General features: G+C 40.0%; 1 protein-coding gene across 1 annotated transcript in view; it reads left to right on the forward strand.

The window, feature by feature from the left end:
• The window catches only part of MGA (MGA, MAX dimerization protein), a 53,825-nt gene that overhangs the window by 16,944 nt on the left and 14,601 nt on the right, over positions 1 to 22,280 (forward strand). Inside the window, exons 8-17 of the mRNA XM_014950296.1 lie at positions 145 to 502; positions 1,450 to 1,673; positions 2,565 to 2,696; positions 3,124 to 3,196; positions 4,593 to 5,113; positions 6,591 to 6,888; positions 8,593 to 9,228; positions 9,828 to 10,130; positions 11,521 to 13,223; positions 20,965 to 21,089. Coding sequence (XP_014805782.1) covers positions 145 to 502; positions 1,450 to 1,673; positions 2,565 to 2,696; positions 3,124 to 3,196; positions 4,593 to 5,113; positions 6,591 to 6,888; positions 8,593 to 9,228; positions 9,828 to 10,130; positions 11,521 to 13,223; positions 20,965 to 21,089 — 4,373 coding nt within the window. The remainder of the gene's footprint in view (positions 1 to 144; positions 503 to 1,449; positions 1,674 to 2,564; positions 2,697 to 3,123; positions 3,197 to 4,592; positions 5,114 to 6,590; positions 6,889 to 8,592; positions 9,229 to 9,827; positions 10,131 to 11,520; positions 13,224 to 20,964; positions 21,090 to 22,280) is intronic.

Here is a 22,280-nt window from a genome sequence, read left to right on the forward strand (position 1 = left end):
CACATTTTTATATGTAAATCATGTAGCAGAAAGGGTTATTCCAAATGAAGTTTGAGTAGCAGTTTTGCATATGCTTGATTTAATCTTACTAAAATTTTCTCTTACTAAAATTTGAATGTTTACTTCTTTAAAACTTTTTTTTAGGCTTCTCTCAAAAACAAACCTATCCACAAAATAATAAGACGGCGAGCACCTCCTTGCAATAACGATTTCTGTCGACTGGGTTGCATATGTGCCAGTCTAGCACTGGAGAAACGTCAGCCCACCCACTGCCGCAGGCCAGACTGTATGTTTGGTTGTACTTGCTTGAAGAGAAAAGTGTTGCTGGTGAAGGGAGGATCAAAACATAAGAAAATAATGAAAAAGGCTGTACGTGGAAATCTTGTGGTCTATGGAACACAAGATGATCAGCAAGAGGATGAAGATGTGGAAGAAGAGGGTGATGGGGAGGAAGATGAGCTGAAGCAGAAAGAAAAGAAGAAGAGAAAAAGGGTTGAATACAGTGAGTATTGCTGGGCAAAAGTGATTACTTGCAGCTTTGGAGAAACCACCCATCTTCATGGGCATTTTTATTAGGACATAGTAGGGATGATATTCTCAAATCCAGAAATTGGGAGTCAGTTCCAAGAGATGTATCGCTGACCAGCAGGAAATAACACCTTTCCCCTTTCTTTTTAGCTCTTATCTGATCTGCATTTTGGGCACTACTTCGTTGTTTATTGTGATCAAATAGCTGGAGTTTCTTTTTTGTACTCTTGCTTAACTCTCCAAATATCTTTAAAGACTAATGATATAATTACTGCTATCGTTGCTGGTAATCTTCACTGACACAGTGCTGTTTTCTTTCCCTCTTACCAAGTGAATCTCTAGAGCTGTATTATCAGTAGCTGCATAAGTCATTGACTTCAGTGGAAATACAATGATTTACAGTAGTTTCAGATCTGGCCTCAGCTGTGCTTAGAAAGCCAAATTGGTAGAAATTGACCATTAATTTGTACTTTCACTTTCTTGCTAGCAGTACTTTTAGCAGTAGCTAAAAACAAATATGATGTTATCTGGCATTCCACTGGAATAAATGAATTTTTCCATACAGCTGTGTTATGAAGTCTGGGGTTTTTGGGGATGTTTATAATTTTTAACTGTACAGCATCAATGAAGATCACTAATTCTTCACCGTTTTTCTGTATCTGCTATTTCAGTACAACTGAGAAACAGTAATTAGTGTAGAATCATTTTTATTTTAATTTCCTCTTTCTTGTGGACAAATCCCAGTCAGTTTTGGCTAGAATTTGAGACAAGACAAAGAATCAATAGCATTTTCTGGCAATGTCACCTAGTGATTGCTGCATGGCTAGACCTCAGTTTCAAACAAAAATTTCTGTTACTGCTGTATTAAATGGTGTTTCGTTTATAAGTAACTTGTGGTTTTTTCATTATTTTTTTTTTCAGCGATCTGTGACTCGGAGCCAGAGCAGCCTATTAGGAATTGCCCATTGTGGGTGAAAGTAGAAGGTGAAATAGATCCAGAGCCAATTTACATCCCAACGCCATCTGTTATTGAACCAGTTAAACCTGCAGTACCGCCCAGCCCTGAAGTCTCGCTTACTACTAGGAATAGATCTTCCAGTGGAACGAAACCAGGCAGAGTGTATACTCCTAGACCCAATCCAGTGGTAAGAAATGAAAAGAGATACCTTTGTATTTCTTTGTTTTGAAAATTTGTTTCTCTTTATATTGAAAATTAAACAAACACTGCCAAAAGCTTCTGTGCTAGGCCATTCTAGATGAAATTTGAGACGAAAGCCTGAGGATGACAACCCATAAGTATGTTGGCAAGTTAAAAGCAGTTGAGTGTGTATAATTCTTTAACTGTGTCCATCTTCTGTTGAGAATTTACTGTAACAATATGTAGATGGTAACAGGTGATTATGATTCACTAATAGCTTCATTTTAAAAATGCAGTAATATATGCTATTTCTGGCAAAATGATTTGCCAGTTCTGTAATGTTTGTGTAAGTTGTTAGCAGTGTAATGAAGCCTCTCTGATTAATGAACTACTTGCCAAAAAAAAATATTTGGGATACAGACACACAGTGTTCGGTGTAGTACTGGAGTTTCTTTTTTTGTTCATATTTGAGGTTTCACTGCTAATGTTGGAAGAACATTTGCCTCTTCCCTCACCTTAATCTAACCAGAGTAGTAGAGTTGAGTCTAGTTATATCTGAACAAACATACCAGAGTTGGTATTTAATATATACCAGAGAATGCTAAACAATGCGTGGCATTTAGAAGAGTATCTGAGCGGGTTTGGGATTTTGGGGGATGGTGGTGATCTGTTTCCACCCCCACACTGAATATGTAGTTTGGAAGCAAGCTATAGACTGAGCGATACGATACTAAGAGGGCAGATTCAGCTTTAAATGCTAGGCCTTTCTTTTGACATCTACTATTGAAGCATTAGTGTTGAAGTATTGTTAGAAAACAAAACTGTTTCATGAACCTAATGTGCATCTAAAATGGAGAGGGTTTTTTTTTTCTTTTTTTTCTTCTTTTTTTTTTGATAGATTCGAGAGGAGGACAAGGATCCTGTCTACTTGTACTTTGAAAGTATGATGACTTGTGCGAGGGTCCGAGCATATGAACACAGGAGAAAGCAACAGAAAGAAAAAAGTGATTCACAAAGTTTTAGTGTAAAGGTAAGAAGTCCCACTGTTAACTATCACGTATCATAGAATAGGCAGAAATTTTGAAAATGTTGAAGTAATCTTTTCACCAGAAATTCCTATGTGACATGAGGGCTTGAGTTATATTTGATGGTGATAGGGCTGTGGAGCCTGGAGCCTAAATCACCTGGTGCTGCTGGTAGATGAAGCTTTTTACTATGAGAGAGGTTGTCTTGTCTGTGGAAATTCCTGGCTGCCAAGTGCATTGTCATGTAAGGCTTAAATGTTCATTTTTAAAAGAGCTGTTCTAACATGAAAACTGTAACGTTGTCAAAGTTAGCGTATATGTCATGATTCAGAGCGACAGTATGATGAACTAATTTATTTTGTGATGTGATCTCTAGTGTGGAAGAGAGGTACACAGGATGAATATTTTTCCTGCATTTCTTTCCTCCTGCAGGAACGTGAACTACAGCTTCAGTTTCCTGCGAAAGCAGCCTGTGAGGTAGACAAAGACCGTGATAAATCAGGAGGTAAGAGCCAAGTCTTGAGTATAATTTGATCTCTTGGTAGTTCCATGATTTTGTGGGTTTTTTTGCGTTGCCTTTATTTTTTAAAAAAGTTGCAGCTAATGATGAAATAAAAGTCCATTTGCTGGGGAAGTTATTACAGTTGTCAATAAAAATCTTACAATGTGCTTACACTTTCCTATTTTCTTAAGCATTTATGTGTGTGTCACATGGGAGATACAGCAGCTAAATATCTATTACTTGCTGTTGCTCTAAGGTTAAAATGACTGGTATTACAGTAGTTTGTTTAGCAAGAAAAGATTATACTGTACAGACTTGTCTTCAAGAGCGATAATTTAGATACTTGGGAAGGAATGGAGATCACTGTTCGTGGTTTGTCTGGTTTTTTGTTTTGGTTTGGTTTGTTTTTTTCCTTACTATTACTTTGTAGTAACTGAAGAATTAGTAAATGTCCAAGTAGGAGGATGAGATCCTGTGAGGGTGGAATCTTCATGTTCTCCACTTAGAACTGTATGGGACAAGGAAGTACCAGTACTTTCTTTGGAGTTGTTTGACGTTGAACTCTTTTAGTTCAAGTTGAAAGGTTGAATTGAGGTTTTGCTATATAACATATCCTGGGTTTGGGTTTCTAGTTCATAAACAAGTAGGCTAGACATCTGTGGTTTCATCCAGCCTGAAGTGGCCCAAATCATGTCATGAACTTTAAAATGAGACGTATACTAAAGGCATTGTGTCACCCACTAATGAAATGTAGCTGTCTTTCTGAGCTGAATTTTGTCGTGGTTTAATATATACAGCAGCACACTCTACATTTAAGGATGGGAATGGAAAAATAATATAAGTAGTTGAAAATACTAATGAATTGATAGGTGAAATTAAAATGGCCAGGACACAGGGTTCAACATCCTTACGGTTTTGCAAAAAGTGACATTGGATCTCTAATGACAACAAAAGGTCATGCTTCTGTTTATACATCTTCTGCAAAAGGCAGTTCTGCTAGTGGCACAGCGTTAGAGGACGCTGGTCCTTTTCTGGTTCCAAGAGAAAAGTGCCATCTCTTGAATAACCAGCGATGCTTTCTACTGCATGTTGGTGTTGCTTGGAGATCTCTCACCCGTGTACTGAAACAACCCAGCTTTGTTTAGCTTGTGATGCCATGGGATACAACCTGAGATGGTGTGGCTGCAGGGCATGAACTGTGAGAAAGTCACTTCAGTTTTGCAGTGAGTTTTTGCTTATGAAGGCCTGCAAGGGGAAGTGATGCTTTGAACAGTTCTTTTACTTATTGTTGCCCTGCAGCTGAGACAAGGGTGGAGGTGTGGGCAGAGTAAAACTGTTTTAATATCCAGGTGATTAAAATGCCACAGTATTGCAGAAACCTATTTCAATTCTTTCTCAGAGAAAAGCTGGTGGTCTTCCCGTAGTGAGGGGGACTCTTCCTCCACCTCCTATGTTCATCAGACCACTCCAGGTGGACCAACCAAACTTATCGAGATTATCTCTGACTGCAACTGGGAGGAAGATCGCAATAAGATCTTGACCATCTTATCACAGCATATCAACAGTAAAGTGCCACACTTCCGCAAAGTCGGTAGCTTCATTATTGAATTGGCTTCGGAACTCAAGGCCTGGGATGAGAACCGCCCTCCTGTCTACTCCTCCAGACTGAAAATTTCGGTGCCGTCCTACCAGGACAAGGACGAGAAGCCTGAGATACCTGTCTCGGAGACTCCTGATAGCGGAGTGCCGTCACACAAAACCCCAGACAATCTAAAGTGCTTGCGGGCAGACACATTGGACAAACTGCAGGAGAAGTTGCATGGGGCCAAAGGTTTGCCTTTTTATGCAGGGATTTCTCCTGCAGGAAAGCTGGTCGTCTACAAACGCAAAGCTAATATGAGTCCCTCAGGCTTGATTCAGGTGGGTCCCTCTGCCTTTACTGTGAAGATTAGATTCAGTTTCATCCAGTGTCCCAGAACTCCTTGAAGGGCAGAACACTCTTTAATTTGTCTACCTAGTCTTTTGCTTGTCCAGACAAGGATTCTTAGTATCTGGTGGCATAAGCTTGTCCCTTTCAAGATTGACTCAGGAACAGGAGATCTGATTGGAAGTCTGAAATCTGATGGTTTATCTTGTCCTTTTGGCCATTTGGGACTTGGTGACCCAAGCACAGAATCTCCTTCAAGATCTTTTTGGTCCTTTGGAAAAATCACTGCAGATACATTGGACAGATAATCCTTCTAAATGAATAACTGTTAGAGGCCACAAAAAGAATTATTTTCTGAGGAAGTGTACGCTGGGACAAAACTTCAAAATGGAATTGTAAACATTAAATTGCTTTTTGCTCCAGCTTACTGTTAATCTTCACTAATAGCCTGTGAGTATAATATATGTTGTCCATCAAGAGACTCCATAAACCTAAGTTCAGAGTCCTTTCCCTGCAGATTCATGCTGCCAACTTGGTATTGTGGATTGGTGGTAGGAACTGTAGGGGTAGGATGAAGGTCTTTTTCAATCAAAGATACTTGTGGTTATAGTAACACCGCTTTCAGAGAAGGCATATGAATTTGAAAATAAGAGTAAAATTTATTTTCATGATGCTTTGCAGACATGGCACCCTCAGAAAGAGAAGCTAGCGGAGAGAAAAAATGTAGGGGGAGATTTCTTATTTTTAATAAAAGTTGATCAATAAAAAGAGTGAAGACCTTATTTAGTATTTCGTTGCATGTATTTGGCTTTTAGAAGGTACTGCAACCTGAAAGTAAAATGCAACACTACCAAAACTTCCCATTGGCCAGTAGGCATAGTCTGACACTCAGAAAGATGTTCTATTTCTTCTCTCCCACGCGGTCAGTTACCGCTGCAACTCTGAATTTGAAGTTAGTCAACTCACCGTGCCTTAATTACAGAATCAAATGGCAGTACTGAGAAGAAGAAAACTGACAAGGCTTTTACAAGCTCTTTAGAGTTTTGTCCCAATGTATATGACATAAGTATTCTTTCTTCTGTGATGCTAGGTGTTGATTAGGTTTGAGAATTTTATCCAAAATTGTCCTTGGATTTGGGAACCCATTTTTATTCAGGACAGAAGCATTAGTAAGGGACCAGAAAAATAAGTGCTAGCTTCACTCTGTCTGATTACGGTGATTTCACATGCTCCTTTGGACTCTGTGATTCTATGTAAGAGTCTTGAGTAGTATCTAAAAATCTGTATTATGAAGATATAACAGAGTTGTTTGAAGTTCTCCTGGGCAGTAAGGAAATTAGGAATTCCCATCCTGAATTGCAATGGTTTTTTTTGAAAAGGGCACGTAGAAGTCCCATGGAATGAAACGCCTCTCCAGAGGTGGTGAATTAGCATTCTTTTCACAAAATTTCCCTTTTCCACTTTTTTCAGGTTAATGATAAAAGGTTTCCTCAGGCCAAACTGCTTTTGGGACAGATGGGGGCATTACATCCCACCAATCGGCTAGCAGCTTATATCACAGGCAGGCTGCGACCCACAGTACTCAGTGTCTCAGCCCTCAGTACTGTCATCTCCAAGGTAGCGTCCAATGCTAAAGCACCTGCTTCTGGGACACCATCAGTCCAGGTGCCCACAACATCATCTCCCAAAACTACATCTTCCACCAGCACTACTTCAACCCCCACTGTGACGACTCTGAAAACCCATGTCCCAGCACAGAGACAGATAGGTAGGTTGGAACTTAATTACTGTGTTTTAAATTGCGTGAAGCTGAAGTACAAAGTGAGTGTACAGCATTGCTGTTGATTCCTGTGCAACAGTGCATGCTGCCTTGGGCTGCATTGCCTCCCTAAACTGCCTCTGCAATAAATAACCTCTTTAAAGCAGAAAGTTTTATTTTGACTTCAGAATAAGGTTACAGATGTTGACTATTATTTTATTAATGCTGCTAGGGCACCTTTTCAAGAGACAAGGAAGAGTGGATGGAGATGTACTGAATGTTAAGCTTGGATTTTTGTTCCCAGAGTTTCCTTACTATGATCTTTAATTGCTTTTCATCAAGCTCGGATTTAACTTAAAATGAGTAAAGGATCACTCAGATCTGTGATTCTTCACGGTTAGTTTTTCTGATGATTTTGCACTTATAATTGGAATTCCTGTGACCACCAAAGATGCATGAAGCAGCAGTGAAAGACAAGATGGTCCAGATGTGGATTAGCAAACCAACAGGTGTGAAGCCAATAACCACACCGGCCTCTAATCTCATTGGATTTCACAAGCTAAACAGGGCTGGGCGCAGTCAGCACTTTGAGTGAAAAAGAGAGAGCATTGGAAGAAGCATGTGGTGCTTGGTCTGAGTTGGTACTGAAATGGCTACTCCAGCACGGCAAGAGAAGAAGTTGTCTTTAACTATATTTTGCATGAGTTTTAAGAAAATAAGATAAAATACCTAGTGCCCATCCACATATTCCCACACATTAATTAAAGATCTGAAGAAGCTTTGCAAGAGAAAAGGATGTTACCTGTGTCCTGGCAAAACTTTAATTTCTGACTGATTATCTTGTTTCTTTCTGCCTAAATTTTCATTGCCGTGTAAATGGGTGTGTTGTTTTTCTTGTCCTGTAATAAAACTTGTTTTGTGTGTTTATGCAATATTAAAGGGCTGGCTGCATTTCATTGATGGGTGAAGTGATTGTTGCATATATGATTTAAGTGTTCTGTCCTATTCTAGGTAGAAATTGCTATAGGCATAAGTAACTACAATATTTACGTTGGGCTTGCTTCATGATCTCTATGCTGCTGCTGTTCTTATCTGTAGTCATCTGGAGTGATGTAGATCTTTAGTATTCTGATCCCTTGGAGAGCAAGGGATGAAGGAAAGGATCTTCCCAATATTCACTACTCCCCGTTGGTTAAATTTGTCCCATCCAGTCCTCAGTTGCACGAGCGTCACTGCAATGGGAAGGGGACATGGCAAACTCTCCCTCATTCCCCCATGGCTGTGTAAGATGTGGATACAGTAGGAGGGGGATGAAAACCAAGAAGCAGTGAAGAGAGGAAGATCACACAAGTTGCTACAGGAAGAATTTGAGGTTTAGAAAATAGTTTGAGCCCATTATTTCATTTAGGTGTTTGTTTTCCTGTACTGTAATTAGAATTGTCAGTTCATAGTTTCACGATAAAGAACAATCCCTCAAGACCTGATTCTTTTGTGTGGCCAGGAAGAAATGCAACCAAAAACCCATAGAAGTGGAATAAAGCAGACGTTTCTAATATGTAAGGCGTGTTCAGGACTGCCATAAAGGTGTCAGTTTAATTACAAGGTTTAAAGAAAATGGAGGCTTAAATTCATGCTGAAATTACAATTGTAGCACATCATGAAAGGCAAAGAGGAAATCTATTAAAATTTTGACCTGCAAGTTTTTATTTGCAGCTGCCCGACCCTCACCTGGTGGTGTGTTCACACAGTTTGTGATGAGCAAAGATGGAGCTCTACAGCAGAAGATTCCTGGAGTGAGCGCACGCCAGCCTGTGTCAGGGCCACAGAAGTTCAGTCTCAAGCCTATGCCGATAATGGTTGTTGCTCCTGTGGTTCCCTCAAGGCCATCTCCAGCTCAATGCACGGTGTCTCCTGGGGTCACTACAGCCACCACGACTTCTCCGGTTACTGTGGAAAGTACCAGTGTGGCAGCATCTACCGTGACCACTGCTAGCCAAACAAGAGCTAGTGAATCTGTCTGCTCTTCTCCTGCAGTTACAGTCACAGCTGCTCCTGCAACACCTGGAACCAACACCTGTACTACTCCCTCAGCCACCACTCCTACTGCCACTGTGAGCGTAACAAAACCAACAGGGATTGTTGCACCAGTAGCAACCGCATCATTCCCTAAAACTGTAATAACACCACCAACTGTTACTTGTCCTGTTGTCACAACATCCACTTCTACAGTTGTGCTAACAACAACGACAACAGCTACATCTGTGGTGACCACACCAACTTCCTCTGCTGCCACTGTTCCGATTATAATATCAGGAGTTAATTCAAGTCCTTCACTGACTCCAAAAAGAGGTAAGGCTTAGGTGCTTTGGGAGATTATTGCAAATGCTTCTTTTTTTTTTTTTTTCATTCTGCCTCCTTCATAGCTGGAATGCAGTCTGCATCTGTAGAACCCAATTTAATACAGATTCACTTCTCTCGCCCTTCTTTCCAAAATAGGGTAAGAAATGTAATCTCTTAAGTTGCTTTATTCCAGCCTGAGCTGGTAGAAGAGGAAAAAAATGTAGCTATGTGGTCAGTGAGTGGTGTGAATTGAGCTGGAAGTCTCACATCATTTCTTGGCCCATAGAAATGTTTAGCTCAATTAGGACTGCTAGAATTTCACGGTTGGCATAGAGTCCAAGAAGTAGGTATGAAATTACTCTCTTCTTGTTAACATGGAAGTCTTCTGAGTCATGGTTAAGAAACATCGATGGCACTGCATGAAAAAGACTGTTCTGGCCTGGTTGGTTCTAGATGTGTTCTGTGAATAAAAAGAAAAAAAAAGCTTTCTAACAAATTTAAAGAGATCCAGTTTTTCCAAAATATTTGTGCTTGTTTTCATTGAGAATAGTGCCTGATTTGTAAGCTGTTCTCAAAGTGATTTTTATTTAACTTTTAAAATGTTTCAGAAGATGCTGCTCCACAAGCTACAAGTACGACTCCCCAGAAGATGTCTCCTGGAACAGAGAAACGTGTAGGACCTCGGTTGTTGCTGATCCCGGTGCATCAGACATCTCCTGCTTTGAGACCGCTAAACAACAACACGCAGCTTGCGCAGAGGCAGAGGATGGTCCTTCAGCCTCTCAGGAGCCCTGGTGCTGTGAACCTGTTCAGACATCCCAACGGGCAGATCATTCAGCTTGTCCCTCTGCATCAGTTTCGAGCTGCAGGTGCCCAGCCCAGTGTGCAGCCAGTGATGTTCCGCAATCCAGGTACAGAGTCCAGTCTTTCTTTCTTGACCGACCGATGGGTTACCCAGAAATGGACAATGGAATAAGTGATGCTCCTTTTCCCTGCTGCAAGTAATTGAATAGTCTAATTTGGTCCTGCGTGAGTAGTTGGAGAACACAGTGTAATTCTTCAGATGTAATGCAACTTACTTACCGTGTGTCTAAAATGCAGAAAGTGCAGTTAATAGCTAAGTCACCCAAATTTGAGACTTTTGTGCAGCAAGTAAAAGGACCTCTGTGTGCATGGCAATGGAGCCACGTCCATTTTACTGTCACAACTTAAATTGTGTTGATCTGGTGATTCAAAATAATTCTTGTTGGAGATTCTCTTAAAAAGAATGAGCCATTACCTGCATCTCATTGGATGTGCTGCTCTGGTTTTGTTTGATTTGCAGGTTTGTTAATGCTTTTAGAGTACATACTCATATCAAACATTATGTTACAGTACCAAATTGATGGCTTTTTTCCTCTTTAGAGTGTGAAAAGAAAAAAATGCTATTTTCAGCTGTTTCAGCCTAGTTGAGTACAGGGTTGGAAGAGCGAGGTATTGCAGATATCTGACAGAAAATAAGGTGCTTGTTGAGCATACTATTCTACATATTTGTAAACAAAATATGTTTTAAATGCATTTTTATTTTCCAGAAGGATTTTTCTTCTGTTCTCCCTTTATAAAGAAGCATCTTGAGGAGAGGGAAGCAGAGTGGCGTTGAAAAGAGAGAGACGAGAGCAAGCACAGTAGATGACAAAACTGTGGGGAGAAGATAGCATAAAGTGTAGGAAAGAGTCAGTCAAAAAGTTCATTGAATTCTTTTCTGGTTTGGGACTTTAGCTCTACAAGAGAAACTACTTGCCAGTGGTTGTGGTTTTACTCCTTGTTTCACAGAGTTCTGAAACACCACAGAGGAATTAATTAAGTTGAAAAAGATTATGGTATAGTCATATAATAATTTAATCTTGTCATAATTTTTTTTTGTAGAAGTCTTTTTCTGATCGGGGAGGGATTTTTAAATTAAGTATTTGTTCCTTACTTTCTTTTTGGAGAAAATGTCTGCTTTCCTGTTTTCCAATAAATGGGAGAATAAAATGCAAAGGACTTCAACTAAAGGCAATGTGGTTTTTGATTAATGCTAGAACTTAAATTAAATGTTAGTTTTAGAGTAGCCACCTCATGTATTTTCTTGAGGCGTTCCATCCAGTTTATATGTCTTTATGCAGTAGCAACTCTTTCACTGAGAACTTGTGTTCAAATACCTGATTACAGTGTCATCCTTGAGAATGCTGGCTATTTCTGGTACAGCATCAAATAGTAAAACTAAAAGGAAGAAAGATCTACTTTGAGGAAGTATTGGTTGATGTTTTATTTTCCTCACAGGTTCTGTTGTAGGAATCCGGTTGCCTGCACCTTCCAAGCCTGCTGAGTCACCCGTGTCTCCCACGTCCTCCGTGTCTTCCACTTCTCCTGCCACAAATTCAGCTGTACAGACAGCAGCACCCAAGTTATCCCCTACATCTAACCTGGGCACTCAGGCATCTTCTCTTCTTCCTTCAGTAACAAGTTTTGTGTCACAGGCGGGCACTTTGACTCTGAGGATCTCTCCTCCTGCTGCCAGCAGTGGGACAAATCAAACAGCCTCCGAGTCTAAAATAACCTGCAGCTCAGGTGGTTTGCCAGCTACCACTGCTAATCTCATACCTTTACAATCTGGTAGTTTTGCTTTACTTCAGCTCCCGGGACAAAAGACTGTGCCAAACTCCATTCTTCATCATTTTGCATCTCTTCAGATGAAGAAGGATTACAGGAAAATATGCAAGAAAGAGGACTCAGATGCTGCTCAGCAGAAGGAGAATGGGAAGGCTTCACAGTCAGATGACGTTGAAGTTACGGAGTCCGAGGTCACAGTGTCAGATAGGAAACAAGAAGAAAATGAGTTGTCAGTTAACCAGTCAAGTAATGTGGAAGAGTCAGCATCTGGCACAATCACACCTGATGGAAATTCCACTACATTGGAGGTGGTGGAGAAGGACTCACAGGTGCTAGAGAGTTCTTGTGATGATAGCTCTTCCCAGCATGATGTTTCTGTAGATGTCGTATCATCTGACCATTCGTACATCAGTGAGAAGCCAAACGATGAGGAGGAAAAAGGGGCTTCTGAGGAGAAGCAGGATTCTCTCAGTTCTGAAACTGCAGTGGAGGCTGTTTCAGCTAACTCTGAAACTGTTTGTGGGTCATCAGACCAGTCTGTAGTTGCTCCTCTGGATAATGCACATCCACAGAGTCTCGAGAATCAGGAGACTGCACAGTTGAAGAATCATGAGAAGGGACAAACACCTGCTGAAGAGGAAGAGAAAGCAGTAAAAGAGCAGGAAGGAGAGGTACAGACACAGATGAAGGAGGACAATAAGGCAAGTTCTGGGCAGTCGCAGAGTCAACAAGAGCAAGATGTGCAGCTGGAGAACACAAAGGAACAGAGAGGGACTGAACTGTCTCAGAACAAACAAGAATGCCAGGGGGATGCTGTGCAGCCAGATATGGAAAGGAATGAGTGCAAGGGCTCTACAGAAGCAGAAAGTGTAAGAGAGGAAAAAGGAAGTAAATCTGAAATCAGTTCTGCAAAAGAGCAGGATAATGCTTCAGGAGAAGAGCACACAGTCAGTACCGAGGAAGGCAAAGCAAACATAGCCAGGCAGGATGGCAGCACCAGCAAAGAACAGGATCCTTTTGATTCTCAGGAAGAAATGAAAACAGGTCACGATATCGTAACGCACGTCAACAGTTCTTGGAGCAAAATATCTAGCATTGTACCCGCTTTAGAAAGCAAAACCGATGCGGATAGCAAAGCTGATGCATCTGAGAAAAGTGACTTCCTGACACCAGAACAGAAGGCACAGGAAGCCACGCATCCCAAAAAAGACTACGTGCCCACTATTGATATAACTGCTGATGATATGGAAGATGAAGAAGAGGAAGATGATGATGAAGATGAAGATGATGAAAAAACTGATGATTCTGCCGATGAGATGCTGGATGGTGCTTCTGACTTCCCAAGTGAAGAGGAAGTAGATGTTGAAAAAGTGGTAAGCATTTAGCTATTTATGAGGGGATTTTTTTTAATTTATTACGTGTTTTAAAATTGACCAACTAACATGTCACAACCCATGGATTTGAGAGACACAGTATGATATTTGTGTTCTGGACTTCAGCTTCTTTAGAAAGTCTAGATCGGGGTTCCAAGTGAAAACATTTTTCATTTCTTCTTAGTTGCATGCTTTTTTATAGGTAGCATTGTAGTGGCCTTTTAGAAATTGTCCATTTTCCACATAACAAGACTTATATTGAGTGAGCTGGAGTAGAACCATTGCATGCTGTCTTCCTCCAGTATTAGTTCTCAAGTAAAATTCCTTATTATTGGAACTCAAGCAATTGGTTCCTTGTAATATGACTTATGATCCTAAAATATAGTAGCCAATCTAGAATTTCTGTTATTTTAAGCTGTTTCCTTTTACTTAATTTTTGTAGCCTTTAGTTAAGATTTATTTCTGGAAGGAATGTTTCGGTCTCTCCTTAAATTCCTCTTCAAATATAGTAATATATCTAAGTAGTGTGTGAAAATTGTCATCCCATATTTGATAAAAAAACTAATTGCTCCAGAAGTCATGGTTAGTGTAGTTAAACTTTGTGGTTAGTGTAGTTAAAATATATTTAGATTTTAATGCACATAAAATTTCCATCAACTTTTTCCCGAAAATGATCCCACATGTAACTTCTTCATGTACTTTTTATATCATGTATGACTTAAGAAACAGTGCATTGTTACTTAAAATTTATGAAGTTGTGGTTTTGTGAGTCATTCAAATGGACGTAAGAAATAAGGTAGCCATTTCTTGGGGTGAGATAAAAGTGGAAAAAGAGAGGTTAAACTGGGAGAAGAACTGAAGAACAAACAAATGAACAACAAGAGAGATTACGTTAGTGTCTTCAGGAATTAGAAAGTATATAGTTCTTTTAGCCTTTCTGTGTAAATGTGGTCCCCTCACACTTGAAAACCAAATTAGACTTCTTTTTCTGGACTGTATCCAGAGTAACTTTAGATTTTTAGAATTAGTTTAACTTCCAGAAAAATTGACTAATCAGTTTGCATGCCAGCTTGCTATTCTTGGGCAAGGTGATAGCTTCTCAGCTTGCATGATGGTGAGGAAACCGAAAGCAGATGTAATTTTTAGAAGTTCTTCCAAGCTGAGAACTGAGCTGTTGCTGTCTTGTCAGACGGTGACAGTTGAACTCCTGTATCCTGCAATAACTTCAGCAGAGTTATCAAATTCTGAGAACTAGGCTTAATTAGTGACTGATGCCTGGTTAAACTTTCCAGACAAGGTAGTGTGAGGCAATCTGTTGGTAAGCCTACAGGTGTCTAGGTCGCAGAGCAGGCTGTTATCTGGGTTGATGTTTTAAAGATGTATTTTCTTTGTCCTGCAAAAAGGATGATGAAATGAAAAAATAATTATCAGGGATTACAAGAAATGTTTGTTTTGGAAAAAACTTACTATGCAGGTTTTGAATAATGGGGTTTGGTAAGCTCTATAAGGGTGTATGTCTTCACCGTAAGTCACACAGACCTGAGGATAAGCAAGCTTTAGTTCTAGAGAGTAAAGCTGAGGAACTGAGATCTCTGGAATTTGGGTGAGCTCTTGGTTTGTTAGTCTTCTGCCTGCAAGTTAAGTTAGCACAATAGAGAATTTAGCTTTAGTAGTGCTTACAGGAGAGGCTGCACTGCACAGGTCTGTCACATTGGATGAAGTCAGATCATAGAACCAAACTACTAGAGGACATTTATCTGTTTCATTAAGCTAGTGGAAACAGAAGCAAAGTGTACTCTCATATCCACTAATACTTTTGTTTAGTGGAAGTACTAATGACAGCTCTTTCACTACTAATTTGGAATATGGACTGGGTCTAGTTATTCAGGAAATAGCCATTAAAAACCCCAGAAAACTCCCGTGAGAGTCAGGATGATTGCTGCTTGCCTGGAGTGGCTCTTACGGTTTCTTTTTAGCACATTTCCCCACACTGATTCTGGTTGCAGTAATGACTTCATTGTTCTTAATTTTGCATATTGATGCTCTTCAGATGGCCTTCTTAGCTTGTGCAAACTTTGTGTATTTGACTTAAGAGGTTCTTGCAGACCCAACATAAAGAGAGAAGATTCCTGGAATGGTATCCTTGCCCTTTTGCATTTCCTACCCTGAATTACATCAAGAGAAGCTTAGGAGGGTTGATCATCTTGGGTTTGGTGATATGACTAAAACCTTCTGAGAATATCTATATAAGCAAACTAACCATTATCAGGACCTGTTGTCTGAATAAATTCAAGTGTGGTGGTCTGGGCCATGATGTTAAACTCTGGATCTCCAAGACATGGTGATTGCACACAAAATTCCTGTTGAGAATCACTGCTTGGCCTGGGCTAATCACAGACTGTGTCTGTGAATGAATTGTTCACAGAAGTGCTTGTTGGCTTAAGCCAAAAGCATACCAGGGTGTTTCTAGTATTCTAATGCTACAGATGGAGTCCTGTGGTCCCTTTTAACTTAACTAGCCTAAACGTAGCTTCTGTGTCTGGTGAGATATTTTATTTTAAATGTTGTTAAAAAGTGTTTCTCAATCATTCTTTTTTGAGCAGACATTAAAATGATATGGAACTATTACGAATTATTATAACATTGTAAGTTTAATAAAAAGTGCAAGTGCCATAATTTTGTGGATGAATGAAGTTCTAACAGTCTCTCACATGTTCCTAGCTTTTGGTACAGACCATGTGTAAATCTGCAGACGTAGGAGCATAGAAGGCAGATCCAGAAATGAGGCATTTGCTTGGGAAATGCCATCTACCCTCTTTCTTTCTCAGCACTGTCACTGAGGACCCTTTGCCTTCAGGCAGTTTGCTCTTCAGGAACCAGGCGTAGGGGTGTAGGCTGCCAGGAACAGACAGATAAAAGTAAGAAGAGAGAACTCAGAAATAGGCATTGACATGCAGAGGGGAAAAAGTGCTGACATCTCTGTAGCAACTTTGGAACTTCACTTGTAGTGTGGGATGGCTCTTCTTGTGTTTCCATTCCTTAAGGTATTTTATAAGCTCAAAGGCATTTAGAAGTTTTGTAGCTACAGGACCTGTGGAAAGATGGATGCTAGAAAGGTAGGACTCCCACAAGCATTTGAAAATTTTTACACTTTGACCAAGAAGTCATGATGGGCTATGGATAGGGTTCAGCCTATCACAAGTTGGCACCACTCCCATAGGAGTAGCTGTTCTTATGGCAGTGCTTCAGTGGACTGATGTCTGACCATTTTCACAATTGTGATATTTTGTGATTTTTTTTTTCCTGTTGTTAGAAAATCAGAGGTAGAAAGGAAGATTTACCATCCTGAGGCATTTTTCCCTTTGTTAGATACAAGAATGAAAGAAGTAGTATTTTTTGTTTTATATATGTCCACATTCAGGATTTTTAAACTTGAAGATATGAAGTTCGTAGTGGGCAGTGGAGAGTTCATACTTCTAATTTTTTCCCTGGTGTTTTTTTTTTAAAAACATGCCACATCTTGGGCTTTGAATATCGATTTTCTAGTATGATAGCATGTAGAAAGTTCCACCATGAGAACAGCTCTAGCTGGATCATGCTATCAACCCTTTGGTTAGCCTAGTGTAACTTGTCAGCACTCGAAAGCTTTGCCATGATAGTGTTTCTACAGTAAACTAGTGTCCTGGTTGTTTTTTCCCCCCTCTCTCTGTCGATTGTAGCATCTTTTGAACTACCCTGCATGTCCCCCTTCCCTGCAGTGGTGTAATGGTGTCCAAATGCAGCTCAGACAGGGTAGTCCTGCCCACTGAAGGAAACCAGTTATGCATCTCTTGCATGTAGAATCACAGCAGTGGTACTGTATAAAATGGAAAAGCTAGAGAAAATACCAGGAGGCTTCCAGCATCAAGGTTTCAAGGATGACCCAGGAGAGCAGGCAAGAATGAGAACTGCTCTTTGTATAATGGAATATAACTATGTTATCATAGTTATCAAAATTTGACCTGTACCTCTCGCATATGTAATATTTTCAACATAATGGCATGTATCTAGTCGGTAATTCTGTAATATAAATAATACTGCTGTTTGAATAGTTTTTGTCCAGCTGGTGTATTTTTCCTCTGGCTTTGTGATGCTTTTCCTGGAGGCAGCTACGCTACATGTTCACATCACCTGTTGTAGCTCAACAGAAGGTCTGTGTCTGGGGAGATGGTGTAATTTTGATATCTTCTGGCTTCTTTTCTTTTGCTTTCCCATCCCTCTACTCTTACCAGAAGCTTATGTTCTTCTTGGCTGAGAAATTCTTGGAATTTCAGCTCTCTGGGTCCTGTATTATATCCTCTAGCTCACTCTGTGAACCTGGCATGGCAATTAAGGACTTCTAGAGAATTTGGAAATCTTCAGTTGTGTTTTTGATTTTCCTGCCTTTCTGTGACAGTACTGTGCAAATGAGTCAGTCTCAGCTTTTCAATGGGCAAGCTACAGAATTGACTTAAAAGCAACTTGGATTAATCTGTTGTCTTAAAAACAAAATGACTTGGTAAAAAAAGCAGATCCAAAAAGTTGTTCCCGTTCATCTTGACAAAGTCTGTAATGGTGAGGAGGAGTTGCTGAAAACATGCTGTCTATCTGTTTAAGTGATACTCTTCAAGAGAGATTTTATATAGTAGAACTTAAAGATCTCTTAAGTTTCTGTAAGCATATAGAGCCACTCGAGAGACGTGAAATTAACCTATGTACCGTTCACAAGCAGTGTTTGAAAGTTGTTGAAATACCTGTGCTGAAATGCAACGTAGTCTTAACTCAGTCACAGTTTCAGTAGCCCCTGCACGTGTGTTCTGGATGTAGGCTGCAAGCAGCATTTGGTTAGACCTCACCAAAGCCCCAGGGACATGGTGTCTCCTGACTTTGATTCTCCTGCTCTCTTGGGGAGCTGTGGTGACATGTAGCTGCTGGCAACCTCTCAAGTTCAACATGGTGGAGAGCTTCCTTGGTAAAGACAGTTCATTTCTCTCTGCTCTACCTGGTCCCAGTGCTAACAGTCTTGCTTTGTGGGAGTGTATTAGCAAGATGGAACAAATAAGGATTTTATGGGCTTTCATGCACCCAGAGAACCAGTACTTCCTGAAGTTTCTGCCGGTGCCAGTACCGTACTTTCAAAGTAAGACTGAGAATTTGTTTTACCTCCATGCTGCTCTTCATACTCATAACAAGAACTGTCATGGCATGATACAGATTCATCCCCGCTCTGAAGGAAAGCTGCAAGAAACCCCAGCAGTTAGTAGTAGCAGAATAATTTATTTATCTCCTTTCCAAGTACAGAACTCACCAGAGATCAGAGCTGCTTTCCTGGGCAGAGAGGAGTGGTGTCTTTAAAGTCAGCACGTGTTAAAAATATCTTTGAAAGAAAGAGTGAGATTGTTCTCTAAAGGTAGTAATTTCTCTTCTAAGGTCACTCTCCTTACTCTTCTCTTTCTTTTTCAAGAGACATGACTTTTTCCAAGCATAGACATAGTAGGTAACACGGGAGCGTGCACAGTAGATCAGATGGGAGCGTGTGTAGCAAAACTTGCAGAAGGAAGGATAATTTTCTATTGGGATCTAGCAGTGATAGCTGATAACCTGAGCATCACTTTTCTTTGTTTCAGCAGTAATATCTCGATACTTCATAGTACAGGAAGAGGTGTCAGCCTCCCTGCAAGTGAGTAGTTTAGAAGTTTGTACCTCTTTCCACACAGAATCTGTACTGCCAACGCTTTGTAGGACCCCTCCTGAATGGAAGGTGATGGAAGACTTGGGAATATTTGAGAGTGGTTTTACAGGGCAGGATGCTGCATGGTTTCTTTCTTCTTAAAAGACTGGAAGATTGTACAGGCAGTATTGTGTGTGAGGGCACTAAAATATATGTTCTATATACACACACTTTTAAATACATGCCCTTTTGTGTGTATATATATGCACATATGCTCACTATATACTTTACTAAAGGCTACATTGCTACAAAGTACACATTGCTGTATTTTACAAAGGTTATATCCCCAGTGTAGCCTTTAATAAAGCAGGGCAGACTTGCTTAATTTTTCATACTGATTCTGTTCTCAGTTTTCTGCAGCCTCAATCATACAGCCATGGGAGATGATTCTCTGGAACCATGATGAAAGTGGTCACTCTGTGGTGCCAGTAACTAAGGGGGCAATTTTTATGATGTTCTTCGGATTTTAGATAGCCCTCCTGTGAGCTGTGGGGTTTGGGGTTGTGTTTTTCTTCTTTTTTGGCTTAAGAAAAGTTTGTGTTTATTCCGTATGAAGAAGCCAAATACTGTATCAAACATCAGGTTATTAGAGATCCTGCTTCTCTGTCAAAATGAAGTAATCAGCTAAGATTTACAGTCAGGTTATAAATTGAGTCCCTTTAAACTGATACAGCTGCAAATTTCACAGGTGTAAATTTCATGACTGGTGATTGGAAATGTGCATCCTTAACCACTGGTTAGTTATGCCCACATGGTAATTGAGGCTGCTTTTTTTTTTGTTTTTGTTACAGTGTTGTATCTAGCCTAATCTGTGGTCAGCTAAGTAAGTGCAATACTTTCTCATTTCTAATCAGAGCTTCTTAAAACAGCAGCATAAGTTGCAGATACCTTTAAATAATCAGTACCATGAACAGCATTTATTAGAGGCCACTTACTGATGCAATATTGCACATTGCTCTTTTTTCCCTGTTCTGCAGTTAGTGTTTTTTTGTGATTAACTGTTTGCATCAATTTCAGGTAAGTGTTCAGTTCAGAGAAGGAGGAGATTGCACCTCCTCAAAAAGAAAGAAAAGGAGGACAAAGAGAAGGAAGGAAAGACAGAAGAATAGGAGGAGGAAAAGATTGGGTTAGTTCAGGGAACAGGGTCAGAGTACAGAATGGAAGTATAATTACTTTTTCTTACTTAAGGAGGAGAAAGAGTTTTGTGATCTGTAAGCGGACCAAATATAATATAAAAAGCTTCAATAAAAATCTAGTACAAAAATTGGCTTAATTAAGGCTTTTTTTTTTTGTTGGGGGTAATCACCTGGTAGTACAAATGCCACAAGATTAATATTTAACTCTTGTAGGTGCTGCAACATTGCAGCTGTCTTCTCAGATGGTAGCAAGTTTTCTTGGTCAGGCAAGCACGGAGAAAAAGTACTCTTCAGAATATCCTCAATATTTAAGATAATTATTGGGCAGTGTTTTGGAAAGAGCTAGAATCCTACTCTTCATCATGTAAGCAGTTTACTGTATGACCCAAAGAAGCCTGGTTGTTTGATGTTGTGACTGTTGCTATCTTAGGTGTGAGAGACCATTAGGGAGGTGATAACTGTCTCAACTCGTGCCAAAATAGCGTTAGTTAGCGAGAGCCTACAGTAAAGGTTGTAAAGGGATTTTAATCTTATTTGAAAACAGAGGCAGGAAGGTTGTGCCCTGTGAAAGCTTTTTATCTCACCCATAGTAAAAGCATAAATGACAGAGATGGGTTTTGCCCTTCCCAGAAGGCATTTTGTGGAGTTGCTAGTGGGAGGAATTCCATGAGGTGACAGATAAAATAACCACCTGCTTAGCACTGTGTATTGGCCAGTGTAGCTGGAGGTGCTGGGTCTGTAATGGGTCTTAATGTTACTGTGTAATCTCTTTTGAGACTGAAGTGAAACTGTTTTGGCCTGAGCTCTATTGCTGAGTAGATACTCATTTTAAAAAACAAAACAAAAACTGTTCCAGGATGCGGGTGAATACAGTGAGGATGACGAGCAGGTGGACATTGAGACCGTGGAGGAGCTTTCAGAGAAGATTAACATTGCCCGTCTGAAGGCCACAGCTGCTAATATCCGACCTTCCAAACAGAAGTAAGCATCCTTGGAGAGCGCTACAGTTTTGTATTTTATTGATGAGCTGGCGTTGAACCAACCCCTTAAACAACAGGTTTAATGTGATGGTAAGATAAAGCAAGGCTTGGGTGAGATCTTCCTCAGCACTGGTTGAGGACGGGGCTGTCAGAATTAAGAGTAGATTTGAGTTGTCTCAGCCTTTTGTTTTTGTTCATGGCGATGTGTATCTTGTAATGTAAAATCATGAGTGAATCGCCTCCCTTCCTGCAAACTGAATACGAGCAGGGTCATCTTGGTTTTAAATGTGATTTTTGCAAGCTTTGTTTATTCTTGCTGGTAGACTTGCTATTTTTAGGCAGGAGCAGTCATTGACTTAATCCCTGCGCCTGTAAATGAAGGCTTTGGCTTTGGGACCATTGCCCCAGCAAAGAAAGTATTTTCTAATTTACATATCTGCCATGGTTGGGTAGCTTGGCTTTTTTGTTGTTGTTGTTCTGTTGGGGGGGGGTTGTTTGTTTGTTTTTGTTATTGTTGCTGTTATTATTTGCATTTATAATGACAAAATGCAAAGTTGAAACATGGCTTAGTTGAGATATGTAAAGATGGTCATGGCTGTTACTCAGTTGCACCAAATAAGAAAATGGGTAATGTTGCATCCTTAGTTCTTTTCATTTGAAGATTTTTTTTTGTAGAAACTTTGAAAAATCTATTTGGTGATATAATATCCCTCCCTTTTTTTCTTCAAAGATACAGCTCAACTGTTACCCATAGATAGTGACTTTGCTATAAATTGTGAAGCTCTTTCAGTGAGAGAGAAAAACAGCTGTCATGTTTTGTAAAAAATAATTATTTCAAATGTCTATTGTTCTTTGTTTTCTTGAAGCTCCTGAGATACGAGGAAGCTGTTATTGTATATTAGGATAGTAATAGGTGTGAGGATTTTGGATGCTTGTTCTCGGGGAGGGATTGTTCTGCCAGCTGTATTGAATCTATGTTTTTTTAAAAAAGAACCAAAACATAACTAAAAACAATACTTTCTGCAGCTATCAGTCACAGGCTGAATTTACTCTCGTTGGCATATAGTGAAATAGTTTGTCTTTTGCACTACGGGATAATTTTACAGCTTTCAGAATAGCTGAGCTTTTTCCAGGATGATGGCATTGGAGATAAGAGTTCACTTTCTTGAGAAAGCTCAACAGTGACCTGCTT

Source organism: Calidris pugnax, unplaced genomic scaffold (genome assembly GCF_001431845.1).
Source record: "Calidris pugnax isolate Ruff unplaced genomic scaffold, ASM143184v1 scaffold68, whole genome shotgun sequence".
NCBI classification, from domain to species: Eukaryota; Metazoa; Chordata; class Aves; order Charadriiformes; family Scolopacidae; genus Calidris; species Calidris pugnax.